Source organism: Rattus rattus, chromosome 5, assembly GCF_011064425.1.
Source record: "Rattus rattus isolate New Zealand chromosome 5, Rrattus_CSIRO_v1, whole genome shotgun sequence".
Taxonomy (NCBI): Eukaryota; Metazoa; Chordata; class Mammalia; order Rodentia; family Muridae; genus Rattus; species Rattus rattus.
Genome location: NC_046158.1, coordinates 79,550,690 through 79,570,434, shown reverse-complemented (window position 1 = coordinate 79,570,434; position 19,745 = coordinate 79,550,690). Strand labels below are relative to the sequence as shown.

At 47.3% G+C, this 19,745-nt stretch overlaps 1 protein-coding gene across 3 annotated transcripts in view; it reads left to right on the top strand.

Annotated features, from left to right (window-relative positions):
* Prr5l (proline rich 5 like) overlaps positions 1-16,399 on the top strand; it is a 169,141-nt gene extending 152,742 nt beyond the window's left edge. For all 3 annotated transcript variants that reach the window (XM_032903788.1, XM_032903786.1, XM_032903787.1), the window contains exons 8-9: positions 3,601-3,727; positions 14,628-16,399. In XM_032903788.1, coding sequence (XP_032759679.1) covers positions 3,601-3,727; positions 14,628-15,028 — 528 coding nt within the window. In that variant the 3' untranslated portion in view covers positions 15,029-16,399. The remainder of the gene's footprint in view (positions 1-3,600; positions 3,728-14,627) is intronic.
* The last annotated feature ends 3,346 nt before the right edge of the window (positions 16,400-19,745 follow it).

Genomic DNA, 19,745 nt, shown 5'->3' with positions numbered 1-19,745 from the left:
CATGGCTGCCTTGTGAGGATCTTCCCCATCTGGAACTGGGGCAGGAGGACTTGTTTCTGTAACAGAGGCCTTTTGAGGTTCTTGGTTTTGTGTGAAACAACCCAACAATACACGGCATCACCCCCTTAAGGTCTCTAAAGATATACCAGAACCTCCATCTACTTTGACCTGTCCCATTTACCCACCAAGCTGTGCACACGTGATTCTTTTCAGCGGATCTTAGGGAATCTGCTCAAGTGTGTCCCTAGGCCTACAGCCCCTCCATCCTTCCATCAGACACAGAACCTGACTGATGCTGACCTGGTGCTGTGGCCTTCCTGGTCCCTGCAGGGCTGGGGTCTTGGTGCTCCTTTTTTCTCTGCTCTAAACACTGGTGTCTGGAGCAGTCAGAGCAAATCTTAAGCTTCTTCCTGGTTCTTGTGCCCTCGGCATCCTTGGTCATAAAAGCAGGTGTTCATTGAGCATGGCTCAGAAAGTGATAGAGCCAGTTATAACGAACCCAAGGTCTTTGGCCTGAGTCCCGGGATAGCTTCTTCCTGTGGAAGCATGAAATCCAGGTCGAGAAGCCCCGTGGCTGTGTGGAGGTTCTGGGAAACCGGGCAAAGAAACAGTTCCCACTGTGGACCTTGTTTTTCTCACATCAAGGTATTGGAGGGTCGGAGAGGTTAACTAACTCACTCGGGGGTATAAACTGAACTGTGTGAGCTGGGCCAGTCAGCTATTCCTCATTTTCCTGCTCTCTTCACGTCTCAGTCTTCCTTCCTGCCTCCCTCTAGGTATTGGAAATACCCTTAGAACTTCTAAGATGGTCACACGCCAGGGCAGGGCACTTGGCATCGTTCCCCTCTTAGCTTCCTGGAAATAGATCTCCCGGACTCTTTCTCCCTTGGGAGATGCAGAGCTGAGGCAGGGAAGAAGGCAGCAATCAATGTAGGTCCATCCAAATCTGTTTTCTAGGGCCCAAGGAGCAGAAGCTTTGGAGTTTGAATAGGGTGTTCAGGGAATCGACTCTGGGACTACTCCTGCCACAGGGAATGTACTGTAAATTGTCTGACTCTCCCCACGGACGTGAGATCTGGACGTGATGTTCCCAACATGACCTGACTCTGATAATAAGGGAAGAGGAGCCTTTCTCAGACTTCAGCTCTCTTTTCCATCAGTCTTCCAAACTTTCTTGAGCCAATTCCCCCTTCTTGGAAAATACAATGGCAGCTTGTGCTATACTAGACTTCCTCTTCTCGAGGGGTCCCACCCAGAGGAGAAGGGAGGCCTTAAGTGAGTAGGGGCCCTGCGCAAGACGCAAGGTGTGTGACATTGTCCTTGGAGGGACCGGTGCTCAGTTCAGTAGCCTCCCATCTCCCATTGAACATTCTTAATCATCTTTGATTGTAGGGATCAGCTCCTTTGTTCTGTACTGAGCCATGAAAAGTTGTTATTCATAGGCTGTGATGTCCTGAGTGGTTTAGCAGTGAGACAGATGGCCGAGGATGTCCTCAAGGGCCATGTCTTTTGGAGAGCCACTCAGTTGCAAGCTGTGTTATCATCCCTCTTGCCTCGTCCCTTTGCCACCTCTTTTTCCTGTTATATCTCTTTCGGAGGAAAAGCTAGAGAAGAAGCTGATGAGAATTATCAAGGGAAGAAATAAAAGAAGAAAAATGTTTCTAGGCCTTGAAACCTAATAAAGGTAGTTTTATGGCTTGGTTCACTCTGCCCTGAGGTCTGGTTCTGGCTCCTTTGCCTTCCTACTGCCTTGAGTGCCCCGCTCTGGTTTGGACCAGTTGTCTCTGGTTTGGGCCAGTTGTCTCCGGTTTGGGCCAGCCTTCACGTGTCTTCCTGAGTCTAGCAGCTTGCTTGCTTTCCAAGCTCCTTTCCAACACTAAGCATTCTGCTGCTTGAGCTCAGGGAGAGTGGAGCTGGAACAGAGGGTGTGGAGAGTCGCCACGCCTGTTTCCAGCGCCACAGTCAAGCTCATCCCAATAGATAGTCACTTTCTCCACATCTGCCTCTTCCCTTTTTAGTCCCAGACTGCAAAACTCTGCTGATATTCTCTAGCCTCTTCAGGCTTCTTGGTTCCTTAAACCACCCAGCACCCAGGGATCTGTGTCTCATTTGGTGTAGCTGAAAAGGAGCAATGGAAAGCCCATTTACTTGGGCACCACATCTCAACCACAGATCCCTAATCTGCAGGAGTCGGCCCCACTCGCTTCACTCCGCAGACAACTCTGGGGCTGTAGTGAGCTTTAGCTTTTAAAGGGAAACCATTCAGGACCAATTTTGAGAATTTGAGGAGATAATCTTTCTGGCTAAGCACAGAGATCCCCGGAGTCTCCCTTCTTTCCCGTTCAGTCCCTTGTTCCTTTCTGGTCTTTGGGTCTTTGCCACCTGGCTTTTACCTCAGATGCAAGTTTGATGATGCCTTCTATGCTGGACTGCAGAAACACACCTAGAAACACACCTAGAACCCCTTTCTAGGTCTTCCTTTCTCCTGTTCTGGGCTTTTCTGTGCTTTCTCTCTGTTTTCTAACATAGTAACAGATGGAGGACAAATGTGCTCATAGCCAGATAGCTTGGGAATTTGTTTGTTTATTTTTTAACTTTTTTGTCATCTATTGGCTGTGTTATACTAGGCAAGTTTCTTTTTTGTTAAAAAAAAGATTTATTTATTTGTTTTATGTATGTGGGTACACTGTAGCTGTCTTCAGACACACCAGAAGAGGTCATTAGACCCCATTTTTACAGATGGTTGTGAGCCACCATGTGGTTGCTGGGAATTGAACTCAACACCCCTGGAAGAGCAGACAGTGCTCTTAACCACTGAGTCATCTCTTGGGATAATCATTGTGCTTCACCACCCCTCATCTTTAGAGTGAGAATTGGAACTATGCCACCTATACTGTTCTGGGTGAACCAAGATTTTGTTCTTGAAAGGTCCGGTTTCTGGATTTACTTCTTAAACTGAGTTTACTTGTATGTATGTATGTATGTATGTATGTATGTATGTATGTATGTATGTACTTATGCTTGCATGGTTTTTCAAGACAGGGTTTCTTTAAGTAGCCCTGGCTGTCCTGGAACTTGTTCTATAGACTAGGCTAGGCTTGAACTCAGAGATCCACTTGACTCTCAGTGTCTGTTTTAATAGACGCTCATCTCCCTTTTAACATACTTACTGATTTTCCATTCAGGGCCCTGCATTTTCATTTTGTACAGGGCCAGGAAAACTTGTCATTTGTGTTTCACTAGGCAGCCTGTCAGAGGTGCTGAGGAATGAGGGCTGCTCCCTCCGAAAGGTTCTGTGTAAACCATGTCCTCATGTCCCATGTCCCCATGTCCCTGGGAGAGCCATCCAGCTCCAAATCTTGCATTTATCCTTTCTCCCATCTCCTGCCTCATCTCCATCCCCTGCCCTCTCTCATTTTCATCTACTGACCCGGGACAAGTGCCCAGTTTTTCTGACCTGTTTCCTTCATTCTAACCACAGGGAGGCTGACTGTGGCCACACTGCCTTGTACACAGAGCAGGGTCATTGACAGGTGTTGACAAAGGTCCATTGCTTTGACACTTCACTGACCTTTATCTGTCTTGGGTGTTCATTTGCAGAGTGTTCACGAGCCCACAGGCCCAAGTGAGGGCTATTTGCAGCTGGAGGAGCTGGTGAAGCAAGTGGTGTCTCCCTTCCTCGGCCTCAGCGGGGACCGAGGCTGCTCACGCCCCACACACTCACTGGGTAAGAAGACTTAGCTCTGAAGTCCAGAGGCTTGTGGGTAATGATACGTGTTATGAGAAACGAAGCATCAATTTGTTCTAGTGAAGGCCAGCGTAAATCTTGGTTTGTTAGTTACAGATATTCTGAGGCCATGTGGTAGCAACCCTGCCCCTCTACCAGTCTTCCTCAGAGACTGGCCCCAACCTCTGTCATAATGCCTGTCTCATCCACTCCTTTGGCTTTGATCTTTCTCATTAGCTTTTTTGTATCTGATACCGGAAACTATATTTTCTTATTATACCTGGCTTAGTTGGTCTTACTATTGCTATAATGAAACACCACGACCAAAAGCAACTTGGGGAGGAAAGGGGTTATTTCACTCACACTTCTATATAATAGTTCATTATCAAAAACACTAAAGGGCAGGGACTAAAACAGGGCAGGAACCTGAAGACAGGTTCCTGATGCTGAGGCCATAGAGTGGTTACTGACTTGTTCTCCACGGCTTGCTCAACCTGCTTTCTTAATAGAATCCAAGCCCACCAGTCCAGGGATGAAACCACACACAATGATCTGGACCCTCCCCTCATCAATAATTTATTAAGAAGATGCCATACAGGCTTGCCTACAGCCAGATCTTATGGAAGCATTTTTTCAGTTGAGGTTTCCTCCTTTCAGGTGACTTGTGTCAAGTTGACATAAAGCTAGCCAGTCCAACACCTGTCACTCATGAGAGTGAAAACCCACCCAGGATATTTCTTCCCTTGACAGTAGCTCACCACCCTGTGAAGCCACCCTGTCACTTTTACAGTCAGATCTTTCATCTACTGTCCCTACTCTATTTCTGTAAGTACTACCAGGTCTTTCATTGCAAGGGATGGAGTTCCTGGATTTGGGAATAAATTCTCCTGGGGCCTCCTGCTTTGGTGGCTAAAACGCTACTATAGTACCAGGCAGTGTCTTAGGCTCTGTATAGAATCTAGAGGTGAATCAGATCTGCTCCTTCTTCCGGTGAGATCACAGTCTACACAGTCTCAGTAGAAACATCTGATGTCCTAATACAGTATACTGTAGGATAGTCCCCAACAAAAACATGACCTTGGTAGAAATAGCCTTGTGAAGACTTTGGATAAAGATTCTTCAGTTACTGCCTAAGATGTAAGACTTACAGGGCAGACTCTTGCTGTACTCCAAAGCCAGGGCGGCTTGCACTCGAGAAAGGTGCAGAATGAGAAACATCACCTGGATTATACTCTCTTGGGCCTCCTCCTGAAGTGATGGATTAGTAGTTGAGCTTCAAAGGACGAGGAGCAGTTTCCAGAGAGCACGCTGCCCTTCCTGGGCCTCTTTGTGTGGAAGGCTGAGCCTTCTACTGACTGTTTTCTTGGCCCTGGTCCTGTTTCTCTGGAGATACTTGCTTTACCACAGCAGCCACAGATTGGAGGAGGCTGCTCCATTCAGCTGACTCCGAGGTCTGCCCACAGGTTCAATCTCTGATCTCTTCCCCACTCCCTTCACATAAATCTGAAAGATATTGAGGGAAGACAGTCTTCCGATCTCTGCCTCTTCCCTAAACCAGATGTTGTTTTGTCTCTGTGTCTGTGGAGCCTACCTTCCTTATTAGTGTCTGGGCTCAGGTTGTTTCAGAGACAGGGACACAGGGAAATATCAGGATGCCAGCAGGTTAGCGGTGTTATGCCAAGAACTCCAACATAGTCAGGGCCTGATTCCAACATGGGGGAATTAAAAAAACTTTACTTCAACCCTCATAAGCTCTTAGTTGGAACAGATCCCTGTAACAGATTAATTGAAAACCAAACAAGTGTGTTGAAATATGTGGTCTCACATACAGGAGAGATATCCAGGGAACAAGTGGTTTTCAAAGAGTTGGCTTTGAATTCCTGTTTATGTAATGTCTTTAACAAAGAGCGATAATTTTGAGACAGGGTCTCATGTAGCCCAGGCTGGCCTCAGCCTTACTATGTTGCCAAGGATGACCTTGAACCTCTGATTCTCCAGCTTGAACCTGCCTCTTCATTGCCTTTAGTTCTCTAATCCTTCATGCTTTAAAAATCATTTTATTGTTTTATGTGTATGGGTGTTTTTCTTGTATGTGTGCGCTTGTGTGTCTAGTGCCCGTAGAGGCCAGAAAAGGGCTTTGATTCCCTTGGGACGAGAGTTTCAGGTGGCTCTGAGCCATCATGGCTGCTGTGAATTGAATCTGGGTTCTCTGGAAGGGAAGACGGTGCTCTTAACTGCTAACCCATCTCTTCAGCGCCCACTCCATGTCCTTAATCCCAGCACTCTGGAGGCAGAGGGAGGTGAGTTCAAGGCCAGACTGATCTGTAGACTGAGTTCCAGGACAACCATGACTACACAGAGAAACCCTGTCAGAGTAGATTTGAGAATTTTAAGAGGAGCTATCTCTGTCTCCAACCCAAATAAAAGAAAAATACAAGTTTTGTCAGATAAGGCGAGGCCTGAGACTTTGTATTGAGGGCAGTGTCATTTTTAAATTAAATTTATTTATTTATTTATCTATTTATGTGGTGTGTTTGTGTGTGTGTGTGTGTGTGTGTGTGTGTGTGTGTGTGTGTGTGTGCACATCTGCGCACAAATGTGCATCCATCCATGCCACAACCCAAGTATGGAGGTCAGAGAACAGGGTATGGGAGGCCATTTTCTCCGTCCATCATGTGTGTTCTGGGGTTTGAACTCAGGTTGACAGGGTTGGTGATGGGCACGTTTATCTGCTGAGCTGTTCTGCCAGCCCAGTCCTTGTTTTTGAAAGGTTGTCTTGAAAGGGACAGAGGGGTGGCCATTATTCTGTTTTAAGCCGTTTTTAGATCATTATCATTTCATTTCACAGAAATCTCAGCAGATGTTTTCAGTCTCTCCACCAGGCACCTGGTGTGCTGCTGCAGATGGACTAGGAGCAAAATCAGGTGCACTCCTGCCCACAGTCCAGTGAGGGTGAAATTACATAGATGCTCTGAGGGGGAAGCCCACCCACACCGGACACTGGGGAAGGCTCCCTGGAGGAAGTGAGGTCTGTCTGGGGAAGTGTAGGATGGGCAGGTGGTGGGCTACCCAGTCAAAAGGAACCATTGGGAGGACTTGTAGGGTTGTGGAGAGCTAGAAGATGGACCGCTCAAGGAACTAAAGGAGTTTCAGAGGGGCAGAGTTATCAGTGGCAAGAAACAGCGCTGGCCCGGGGCCGAATTCTAGACACTGTGCTGGGTGCACAAAGTCACTGGGCCCTTTGGATTAGAGTCCAAAGCTAAGAGCTTCTGCAGCTGCCCTGGACAGTCAGTCCACCATCCCTCAGGCCTGAACTGTCAGCATTGAGGATGTCAGTTCATTAAGGGATAGTGGCACAGGTGATCCTGCTCCTCTGTTCCTTAGTCCAAAAGGTGTCCAGGCCAGACATTTCACCCCAGACCTTCATGTTAAACACTGAGGTGACCTTCCTTTCCCTTTGGAGATAGAGACTTCTATAGCAGTCATAGACTGGAGAGATGGCTCAGTGGTTGAGAGCACTGGGTGCTCTTTCAGAAGTCCTGAGTTCAATTCCCAGCAGCCACATGGTGGCTCACAACCATCTGAAATGGGATCCAATGGCCTGTTTTGGTGTGTGTGAAGACAGATCGCTCATATGCATAGAATAAGCATATATGTGAAAGTAGTCACATAAATCACTCATATATTACTCAGTCTGGGGCAGAGGGGTATTAAGATAATAAATGACTCAAAGGTTACAAACATATTGCTCTTATGGAAGATCCGAGTCCAGCTTCTAGAACCCAGTACAAGCCCCTGTAACTCCAACTCCAGGGAGATTACAATACCTCTAACCCCACGTGTGAATAAGGTGCTCATAGGTGCACACATACCCACAATAGACACAGACATACACATAACTTTCATGAACGGACAATGAGAAAAATTTTAAGAGCTGCAATAGGGTCATGAGAGATTTTAGTTTAGGCAGGGCTGTGCTGTGTCTCCCCTGAGCCAGGCCGTCATCTGAAAAGCCACCCTGCCAGTGGCCGTGCTGCACACTCCTGTCCAAGCTTTTGGCAGATGTACATGACTCAAGGAGGGTGGTGCTACCCTGAATCTTGGGGTGTCTGAGAAATGCCCCAGCTTTGCAGGCAAGAAAGGTAGAGACTTGCTGTTATGAAATATAAATTGTAATATAAGGCAGTGGGAGTAAGGGAGTACTGGGCAGGCCCCTGCTGAGGTGTCGCCCTGGGAAGTCACACCAGATATAGGACAAAGAAAGTTTATTGTGGGAAGGGAGGGGAGCAGGTATGTGGAAAGGGTATAGAGATCGGGGAGGGTGCTGGTGTGGGTAGAGAAGGACGGAAAGAGAGGCCACCTGAAACACATGGGAAGAGAGAAAAGAGGGAGGGAGGGAGGGGAGGGAGGGAGGGAGGGGGAGGGAGGGAGGGAGGGAGGGGTCTGGGGTAGTGAGCAGTTCTTATAGGCTGCAGCACCTGTCTTGCACCTGGCTGAGACACAGGTAGTGATGGCTTCCTGTGATGATGAAAGCTATTGGGCAGCTGTTGGGCGGAGCCTAGCGGAATTGTCTGTAAGTCAATACTTGCCCTGCTTCCCTGCTATGTGTCCTCCTGGACTCCAGAGATACTGTGGCAGTGTCTTGCCCAATCTGGACTGGGACTAGGCCCAGGAGTCTTGCTTTAGAACAGTAGATAAGTGATGCAGTTCAAGGCCCCCAAATGGAGTGTGTTGGTGTGTGTGTGTGTGTGTGTGTGTGTGTGTGTGTGTGTTTCACACATGTGTGCAAGCCATCCCTCCAAGCCTCACCTTTTCTTATTACAAGAGGACAATGGAAGTATCAGGTAAGGAGGTAGCTGAAACTAAAAAGAAAAGCAACACACACACACACACACACACACACACACACACACACACACACACACACACACACAGGTCTTATGGAGGACAGGCCCAGTGCTACCTTTCAAGTTAGTCAAATTCCTGAGCTACTTGGGGTTTCCTGAGGCTCTCATGGCCCCTCCTCTACAGCAAACAGTCCAAAGCTGGATTCCTCCCCTACAAAAGGCCTCCCTACCCTTCATGTCCTTTGTATCCCTGGGGCGCTCTGCAGAGCCCACGCAGCAGGACACTACCTTCTCTGCATGACAAAGGCCGTCTGGGTCTTTGCAGGTTCTGGACTAGAGCAATGGCCCACAATGGCAGGTGCATTCTAGGGGTCTAGAAGATCAAAGGCATATGGGGAGCCAGTCCCCAACAAAGGACTGCTCCGCCCTGGCTTGGCCTCTCTAGGCATCTGAAAGAAATCGCCATTGTTGGCTTTCACAGAAATTAATGCCTGACTTGGTTGGGGAAGGAATAAAGGCTTTCAAAAGAAAGTCAAGGAAGGTAAGGTGGCAGACCAGCCTCGCTCTGCAAAAGTGCCTCATTACCAGGAAAACCCAGACTTTAGGTCTCAGGAGTTCCTAGGAAGACAATCTCAGTGAGTTCCTCAGTGGGAGACTCCATTTCCCCTGGGGACATGGTCCTGCTATCTGTGGTACAAAGAAGAAAAGAAGAAGAAAAATGAGACCGTGAGTGGGAAGCTGCCTGTTAGCTCAGGTCTCAGCCTTTGGCTTTCAGGCTTCCCAAAGAGCCCAGTGGTGGACTGAGGGAGTCACCATTCAGCTGACTTGTCTGAGGATTAGCTCTGGTGATTGGCAGCTCACCAAGGAAGCACTGTCTGCCAGGAAACTTGGCAAACCATGGGGTTCGTGTGATCTTGGCTTTGCCAGCAGCAAGTTGAGGAGCAAAACATCTTCTAGAGAGTTGAAGGCAGTGCTAACTTTAGGCCTCTCTTGCAAGCCCCTGCAGGGTGAGAGAGTGGGGCCTCGGTGACTACAAGAGTCAGGGCTCAGCTGTTTGGTCCCCTGTTAGTTACTTATCTTCTTAGAGCTGCTTGGGGCTTGAATACCAGCTCTGGCCTTCTGGGAGAGAGCAGGAGGAAGAAAGAGGGCTGAGGGTGGGGCCAAGCAGGCTGTGCCATGTATTATGGGGCCATTGGGAGTAGCTTGTCTCCCTCCTCCCACTTTCTTCCAGGTGTGAAGATTACCTACTAATCTTTCCCTGGACCCAAACCTTTGTCATGCTGTGTGATTTGTCTGTCCTCCTTAAACTGCGTAAGCCATGGGAGACATTTTTCTTTGTACCCAGACCCTAGAGAGGTCTGTGTCTTGAGTCTATAAACCAGTCCCTAGTAGCACAGCTATCTGAAGTGCTCCTTTTTCAAGACCTTCCTCTAGGGGCTACGAAAATGCTTCAGGCAGTAAAGTGCTTGCCAAGGGTAAGAACCAAAACCTAACCCCAGAATCCACGTTGGTTGGGCATGGTGGCATACCTTTAGCCCCAGGAGCGAGATCCCTGGAGCCTGCTGGCCAGTTAGTTTAGCTGAATTGGTGAGGCCCCGGCAGGGTGAGAACCAGTCCCAAAAGAATAGAGAAGTGGTCGAGAGAAATGTAGATGGCAAACTCTTGGCCTTTGTTTGCATGCCCACACATGGATGCATGTACATCTGTCTGTCTCTCTGTCTCTCTGTCTCTGTCTCTCTGTGTCTCTGTCTCTGTCTCTCTCTCTCTCTCTCTCTCTCTCTCTGTCTCTCTCTCTCTCTCTCTCTCTCTCTCTCACACACACACACACACACACACACACACACACGTTCAAGTGTCTCTGGATTTCCAGGATACCCTTGGTACTTCCGCTCTGACATTTTTCACATTGATATCAGGGAAACCAAGATTGTGTCTTGGGGTTCTTAGTCTCATTGATAAAATAATTTTAAGAGGATGTTGAAGGACAATTTTATTGGAGTTGAAATGAAAAACCTCTATTGGGGGAAAAAAGGACTTAGCATCGGTGATGGCACGCCCTTTTAATGCCAGCCTTCTGGAGGCAGCACAGGTGGAGCTCTGAGGTCAAGGCTAGCCCCGTCTACAGAGTGAGTTCCAGGACAGCCAGGGCTACACAGAGAAACCCTGTCTCTGAAAAAAAACGAAACAAAAACCCCACCAAAACAAAAGATTCAAAGTTGGTGGCTGGGGTGCTGTAGGAGGGTGAGGGGATGAGTCTGGCATGAACAAAACACGGTGTATGGACTTTCAAAGAAGATAAAAAATATTAAAAAGAAAAGAAAAAACACCAGGGCAAGCAAGGTATAGATCTCAACAGCTGCCTGGAGGAGAAAAAAATGGGAGGGGACGGGACGTGTGGTTTGAGTTACTGGATGGGGTACATCATGTGATAGCAAGCAGCCACATGGCGGGACAAGAGCGATGGAGAAAGAGTAAGGAAACCTGTGTGTCAGAAAAAACATCCTTGTGTTTTAGTCAGCATCTAAAAGAAAGTGACTAAAAGACCCAAAACAAAAACAATCAAACAAACCAGGAAAATGTCAGCTTTCTCAGAACGGTTGGCATTGTGTCAGGTGAGGGGCTTCTGGGTAGGGAAATACAATATCTCACTAAAGGATGAATAATTCTGCCTACGTCTTTAGCATGGCTTAGAGGTGACTCTGGTTTCCTGGGCGTAGTCCAGTGGCCAGGTCATAGATTCTGCCCAACTGAAATGTTGGGTCTCCCAGCAGGCCGGAAGTTTTTCTTGAATGTGCGACTCTAAAATGCAGGAAGTCTGCTATGGGTCCCAGACGTGAGTCTTGGCTTTCTAAATAATTGTGACTGTAGACTTCATGTTCATCTTCTGCAGAACAGCACGAGAGACTGCGTTGGTGAAGCAACTCCTTTGGGGTACAGTACCCAGCTGGGCACCCAGCACAGAGCTTCAGCTCGGCTCCCCTCCACCCTCTGTGCACACCCTATGTGTGTAGACCCAGGCTTCTCCCCACCCCTATCAAGTCGTGTTTCTTTTCAACAGTCAAGTGCATTCTGCATAGTGTAGTTTACTGAAGGCTATGGCAGGCATGGTTCTATACAACTGCGCACACCCACACAACACTGGTCCAGTCTTACTCTGGCTTCAATTCTCAGCTCTTTTCAGCCACAAGCAAAGTGGCCTTTTGTTAATTCACTGCCTGTAGAACCCTTCAAGCACTTGACCGCAGTGAATGATGGATGGTGCCAGGAAACCCTCAGAGACACCTCTCCTGGGCTCCTTCCAGCAAGTTGAGGCCCATGAAAATCCCTCAGCCAGAAAGACAGTGTGTCTCAGCTACCCAAATTGAGTCCATATCCTTCTCCTGTGTCCCCTGCAGGCCCAGCCCCTGCTCCAATCCTGTTCTCTTCTCGGACTGCCCGCCCTGGCTACTCTGTCTGCCCTGGTTTTAGTCATATATACATTCTCAGTCTCTGACCAGTGTTGTTGGTGCATTCTGTGTACCTGTTCCCCAACTAGAGGATATTCCTAACTCTTGGAAGTGAATGTTCACAGCCGAAATGGGAAAACTCCTCTCTTCTCTCCAGCTCTGTCTAGGCACACATCCCTCCTTGCAGATGGCTGCTTTCCCTCAGAATCAGAGAGAACGTATGTGTTTCTAGTATGTGTCCTCTCAGCAAGCGGGGCCCAGCTTCTGCTAGGCTGATTGAGGGTTTCCCTCTAACCACAGTGCTTCGCTGTATAACTCATGAAAAATAAGTTGTTCCTAGGGGCATTGTTTGGAGGATGGTCCCTTAGCTAGGTCCTTGCTGTTGTGAGGTCTTCCGGTATTTCCGTTTTAGAAGAATCCATTTTTATGATGTGAGGACATTATAGAAATGTGTGTCTCTGAGGGGACACGTATTGTGCATAAATCCTTTCTTCTTACTGTCCGTTGCCACTCCGTATCTCATTCCCTCTCCAGCACACCAGCCAGCTTCCTGTTGGGCGCCCAAAGGATGGAGTGGTCCTTTTATTCTCTCAAGTCATCATGAGTCCTGTTTCTCCACAACCCATCCCATGAGCTCTGTACCTTTAATAACTTGTGTCCCCAGCCCATCATCCTCTTCATGTTCATCACTGCCATTCTTGCTCCTGCCTGTCATCCCTTTCCTCTACTCTGATGCTGGTCTTTCCTTTTTTCCTGTGTCTCTGCATGCTCCCTGGCTTATTTCTCTGGCAGTAGCCCATGCTTCACCTCCTGCTAGGGCTCTTTACTGAAGCACACTCTATCCCGTCCTCTCCACAGCCTCTGCCATGAGTCACAGATGCTTCTGCCTGGCACCACAGGGCCCTCTGAGCACACACTTACCCACCTGGATGGGCGCGACTTCGTTGTTCCTATAGGTCGAGTTCCTGCAAGGCTGTGGCCCCAGGGCTCACCCAGCGGCTTGCTCAGGCTGTCCTCAACATTCAGAATGTTGTCCTTCTCCATCCTCTTCAAGGCCTTCTGCCGTCCTGAAGGCTCATCTCCATTGTACATCCTTAGCCAGTTAACTGATTGTCACAGATACTTTTTTGTTCCCATGAACCCCACTGGCTTGTCCTTTCCTCGAGGTTGTTTAGAGAGATTTTTGGTAAGCGTTGAATGGGCAACTAGGAAAAGCAAAGTCTGGAGCCATAGAGAGCTCATCTGAGTCCAAGCCTGACAGTATTTGAGCTGTGTGACCTTGGGTAAATTCCTGCTTCTCTGTTGCTTACTTCTCTCCTCTTTAAAGTAGACACTAACAATATCAATATGCTATGATTTAGGTTCAGCTCTTAGCAAGAGTCCAGAATGCATGCTAAGCATTTTTAATTTTTTGTGGTCATGAGATTTGAACCTAGGTCATCATATATGCTAGATCAATGCTCTACCATTGAGCTAAACCACTGGCCTTGTCTCTACTTTTTATTTTGAGACAGAGTCTTACTTGCTCAGACTGGTCTTGAACTTGCTCGGTAGCCTAGACAGGCCTTTAACTTGAGATCCTCCTGCCTCAGCCTCCTGAGTAGTTGGGATAACAGCCTTGTACCACAAAGCCTCATACATATGAAGCTTCAGCAGTTTCTGGAACACAGTGCTAAGAAAGCAGCAGTTGTAGACCAAGGTTGACACTGGAGTTTTCTTGAGTGGTCTCTACTTTATTCATGGTATCTCAGTTGAACCCAGAGCTCACCGATCCAGAGTAGTCTAGCTAAGTAACTTGCTCCAGGGATCTCCTCTTTCTGCCTTCTGAGTGCTGGAATTACAGGGTAGCCACCAACCTCACCTGGCATTTACATGAGTTCTGAGGATCTGATCACTGGTCCCTACACCAGTCCCTACATCGAGTGCTTTACCCACTAACCAGTCTCTCCAGTCCCTGGGTTTTATGTTTGTTTGTTTGGTTGGTTTCTGGTTTGAGTTCCTTTGTTTTGGTTTTTAAGGCCCTCACTGGTCTGGAACTTGCCAAGTAGGGTAGGCTGGCTGGCCAGCCTGTGCCAAGGTTCTGCCTGTCTCTGGCTCTCCAGCTCTAGATTTACAAGCTCATGCCACTGCATCTGGCCTTGTTGCTTAGTCCTGGGATTGACTTAGGTCCCTGGGCTTGCAATCCAACCACTTTACTGACTGAGACACCCTTCCCAGCCCTCCTGACATTGTAGACAGCACCTCCTGAGTAGCATTCTGAAGCCTTGGCTAATGTGTATATCTTATAAGAAGATGGTTAAAATGAATGAAAGGGCAATTCAGTGAAGCCAGGACAGCATCAGGAAGTGGGGTGGGGAAGCACTGCACGTTCACTCCACCCAGGAACGTTTTAGGTGAGCATTTACTCTAGGCTTCCGGTAGACTTGATACAGGATGTAGTATAAACAGGTAGAGCTGCATGGCCCTGTTTCCCATTGCATTCAGTAGGGCTCCTTCTAAAGCTGTTCACAGAGACTGAGCTACTCCCTCCCTCTTCCAGGAGAAGCTTCTGGTCACTGTGTGTTCCCATTCCTCTAATCACAGCTTTTACTCCTTTTTCTCTTGCAGCCAGGAGGCATTCCAGGGTCCGGCCCAAGGTGACCGTCCTGAACTATGCCTCTCTGATGACCACGGTTGGCCGGCCACTGAATGAGATGGTCTTGACCCCTCTAACAGAACAGGAAGGAGAGGCGTACCTGGAGAAGTGTGGCAGCGTCCGGCGGCACACAGTGGCCAATGCCCACTCGGACATCCAGCTGCTGGCTATGGCCACCATGATGCACTCAGGGTTGGGGGAGGAGTCTGGCAGCGAGGACAAACACCTGCTCCTGCCACCCACCTTCCCACCACCACACCGCCAATGCTCCAGTGAGCCCAGCATCCTTGATAGTCCTGATGAACTGGAACTGGAAGATGTAGCAAGTGGCAGCCAAGAGGACTCAGAGCTGAACTGTGCTTCCCTCAGCTGAGCCACCACCTCCAGGGACCCATTCCTGCTTTAAGGCTAGGATGAGGACACCCTTCCTCCTCCACGGATCAGCCAGGGGCTCTTGCATTGGGCAATATTGCCTTACTTCCTTGAGGGCACAAGTCAAGTCTCCATGCCCTTGGGAAACACCTGCTGACCTCCCCACTCTGGTGTCTGTGACCAGCTCCTCATGCCACCGTTGTTCTGACTCCCAGCCTTGCCTCATTCACCTGGATCCTCATCTCTGGGCCTTCTGCATCCTATTGGACTGACTGGTACTCCTAGGATATAATGCTCTGGCATTATTTTTATAGCAGAAGGTTGGGCTACTACACACGAGCATCTAAAGTGTGCCAATCTCTGTAGTTTCTGTTATGATCTTATGAGGCAGAAGCCAATGGGTGGAAAAAACAGTAAAGATTCTGTGTAGCATGGAAGTCAGCTGCAGCCCGTGTCGTACACGGTACTGGGAATGTGGCCTCATCACTTTAATTGCAGAGTTACTGGGAAAGCATTTTCCCACTCGTGGGCGAGGGTTCATTCTTAGGAATGTCCAGATATCATGTTCTGTCTACATCATGGACTTTGGCCTAGGAGACCCTATTAGACTGGCATGGCCCTCTCTTGCATTAAGCCTCTCAGCCTGTCTGTCTCAGGCTTCCTCTCAGACTCTGGGAATGAGCCTCCTCAGTCACTGGTGCCTTACTCTTTCTCCCGTTTCAAGAACTGACCACTTTTCTGTTGTGTATACGAGAGGCTGCTGACGGAACCTGACGTAGACTGTACCTGGATTTCACTTGAATTTTTAAAACGTGTATTGCTCAAAAAATGTTTGCAAATATTTGCACACAGGGTCTTGCACTGTTCATTTCCAGTGGAGCGTGTTTGCACACTAAACACAGGTGGACCCCTTCAAAAGGCGGTGGAATCGCTCAGAACAAAAGGATCAGTAGTAGGTAGGACTCTCATACCTCAGAGCTCTAGAGGAGCCAGAACTGTGTCTGGAATGGCCTGTGTTGTGAGTGTCTTGGCTTCTAGGGAAGGCTGTGCTGGGGTCAGGAGACTGCCTCTTCAGCAGGGGAGTGTTGTGGCTGGACTGTATCTGCTGTACATCAGACAGGGAGAGATAGGGACATGGATACGTTTTACTTGCTCCCTGAGATAACAGAAGTACCCAGAAGTCTCTGGAATCCCTGTCACATCTGCTTCATGTTGCTATTTGAGGCAGCAGACTTTATTTCTATGCTAGGTCCTCACTACTGCCCCCTTCAGGCTGGGGAAAGGGAACATTTTATCTACATTGAGACATGCTCAGATAATTATCTGTTGATCTTGCTAATAGAAGCTCAGAAAAATATAGACGTTTTCTCCTAACCCTGCTTGTGGTATGTGCTGGCACTTTAAGCTCTTCTAAGCCTGGATGGTGTCTCCCTTCTGGGCAAAGATCTGAAATATGACCATAGCCAGGCTATTAATGGATTCTGCTTTAGAAGTTGCATTTTAAAAAGTGTTTTAATTTTGTCCTTCCAAGAGATAATGACGAAAGAGAAATGTCTTCATGTGTGCACACACCCTGGTCCTGCACTTGCATACACACACTTGTACCCATACATGTGCACATACACACTCCACATATGCAGAAAGAAATGTTCAGATTACTTTGAGAGCTTCAATCAAGTAATCGCTCTGTATGTGCTGTCTGAAGTCTACAGGTTGGGGCCGGAGAAGTGGCCTGGTGCTCAAGAGCACTTGCTCCTCTTGCAGGAGGCCCAAGACGAGATTTAGTTCCTAGAACATCGGGTGGCTCACAACCACATGCCTATAACTCTAGTCCTAGAGGTTCTGATGCTCTCTTCTGTCGTCTGAGGGCGTCTGAAGGTACACACACACACACACACACACACACACACACACACACACACACACACAACCATGCTGTTAACATATGTTAGTAGGCAGAACATTGCAGTTTGTTTAACTGAAGGCTAGGTTCTTGTTACTACGCCAAGCACACACTTGAGATTATTTATTGATCAAGGCAAAGCAATTAGTCATGTTTGGGTTTGCTTTTTTCGTTGATAAGATTGACAATGCGTGCTTTTTAAATGCCTTTTTCCCTTATCTTCGATGTCTCTGTTGGGGATGGAAGTTGTCAGCTTAAGACATGAGCTGTTGTGTTGAAAGTGTACAGGCTGTAGACCTTCATTGCTGCCGACTTCACACAGTTTACAGGATTCTCGTGGATACACCAGGTATTATTACAGAAATATCCCAGATCATGCACGTAAACATTTTATAGGTGCAAGAGTCTCACCTGTAGGAGTTTTAACCAAACCCCACTCCCCTGGTACCATGGAGACTCATCTTACTATTTAATGCCAAGGGTTTCACTAAGCTGAAGTTTAGTGACAGGAAATAATCTCAGCTCTGGGCTCTGCTGGAACTCACAAATCCTTTCTGGTTGTCTGTTTTCAAAATAGATAGAATAAACGTTGTTATGCCATGGATGCTGCAGAGTGCTTCGAGTGTGTTTTAGCTGAATTCACAAGCTCGGAAAAGCTGGCCGCGGTGCCTCTGCCCTCAGAACTCCTCACACTGCTTGTGTGCTTGTGCCCTGCTCTGCTGTCTCATGGCCTCCTCCAGAGTCAGTCCCTTGGTTTCATTAGCCATCCTGAACTGGTGAGGCTAGTTCTTCCATAGAGAACAGTAAAATAGCCCTTCAAGGCTTCTTTTAAAACACAGTCTTAAACTATCTCAAGCGGGGTGGTGGTGGCACACGCCTTTGACTCAAGCACTTGGGAGGCAGAGGCAGGCAGATCCTTGTGAGTTGGAAGCCAGCCTAGTCTATAGAGCAAGTTGCAGGACAGTCAAGGTTACACAGAAACCCTATCTCAGAAACCTAAAAACAAACAGAAAGCTTGAAAGGAAGAAAAAAGAAAAGAAAGAAAGAAAGAAAGAAAGAAAGAGAGAGAGAGAGAGAGAGAGAGAAAGAAAGAAAGAGGAAGGAAGGAAGGAAGGAAGGAAGTGAAAGAAAGGAAGGAAGGAAAGAAGGAAGGAAGGAAAGAAGGAAGGAAGGAAGGAAGGAAGGAACGAAGGAAGGAAGGAAGGAAACAAGAATAAGACAAAGAAAACCAAAGTTTCTCCTCACGGAGTGTTTGAGCCAGTGCTTACTGTATTATATTTATCATTGGTTCCTCACAGATTTCTTTCTGATTCTGTTTGAAAGAGACATTTATAATGTCTTACTCTTTGCATAAATACTTTTCTAGCAGGGTGGTGTTAGTTTGAGGCCTTGGAGGGCGTAATGGAAGTGTTTGCAGAGGTGCCGTCTCCGCTGATTAATTGCACTGTAGTTTTGCTGGTACACGGTCATTGGCATTCTACCTCAGTGGTGAGGTAAGATGGCCATAAGCAGAGGAATGTGGACAGCCTCTGGAAGCTGCATAGGTAAGGAAACATTATCCCTGGGAGTTCCTGGACAGTAACAGAACCCTGACAGCTTGGTTCTAGCCCGTGAGAACCATGTCAGTCTTCTATCTTAGAGAACTATAAGATTAACATGGGCATATTCGTTTTTAGTCATTGGCATACCATGACATGATAGTATGCCACTGTGCACATCCATTTGCCTGCTGAGTGACCCATCATGCTTTGAGGACGCTTTCTCTGTAGTTTACTTGGTGCTAGAAATATAGTGATGGAGAAAGAACCAGAGTACCTGCTTCTTGGAGACTGGAGTGGTTGAAACCCAAGCCTTAAATCTACTGTTGTAGTTTACCAGCTCCCGATACAAGCTGAGAACTGGCTGGTTCCAGAGGAGGACACAGACAAGAGTTGGACAAGGAGATTTCAGACACAGAATAACTTGGGTGTTTTTTTTCTTTCCCTTCCTTATTATTTAAGTGTGGCTTTAAAACTTAATATTTAGTAAATGTAGTAATTATGAATGTAACAAATAATATTATTTGCCATTAGAGTGAATAAGCAAATTCAAAGACCTTTTTTGAGGCTTTTACATTTGGATGACAGATTTTTATTATTCTATTTATAAACCTAGCAGATTTTAGCAGTAACTTCTAAGCAGCTTTTGAATAATTCTTAGTCCCATTTATGAGCTCAGCCCAGCACCTCACACACGTTTTAAGTGAATGCACAGTTTTAATCCACCTCTTTTAATTACGTTTTTCTGGCAGTAAGCAAAAGCATCCTATGCCATGGAAGCTGATAAATTGAGCTTGTGAGGAAATGTGGAAGTTCCATTAAATGAGTTTATTCTACTCTATGTAAACGTGGATAGCACCATAAAACATCCCAAGTCTAAGTCAATTCTCAATTACAAAGTTAAAAGTGGATTTACAAAACTGTCACTAATGGGCTTTATTTTCTTAAATGTCACTTGCATCAAAATTTCCACTACGTACAAGTCCCTTCCTAACCCAAAATACTAATCCATGCTACAGTTCTCTCTTCTCTTTTTCTTTTCTTTGGTTTTTCAGGACAGGGTTTCTCTGTGTAGCCCTGGCTGTCCTGTTTAACCTGTGGGGTATCAGCAATTCTCTTGTTTGCCTCATTGTGAGGGGTGGTGGTTGGTGCCTGCAGTTGCCACTTGTGTGAGCCCATCACATTCTCTCTGCTGTTTTATTTTCTCAAAACAAGACAATGTCTGACATTAAACTCTGGGCTAAGTCAACGAATATAGGTCAGAGAGATGACACAGC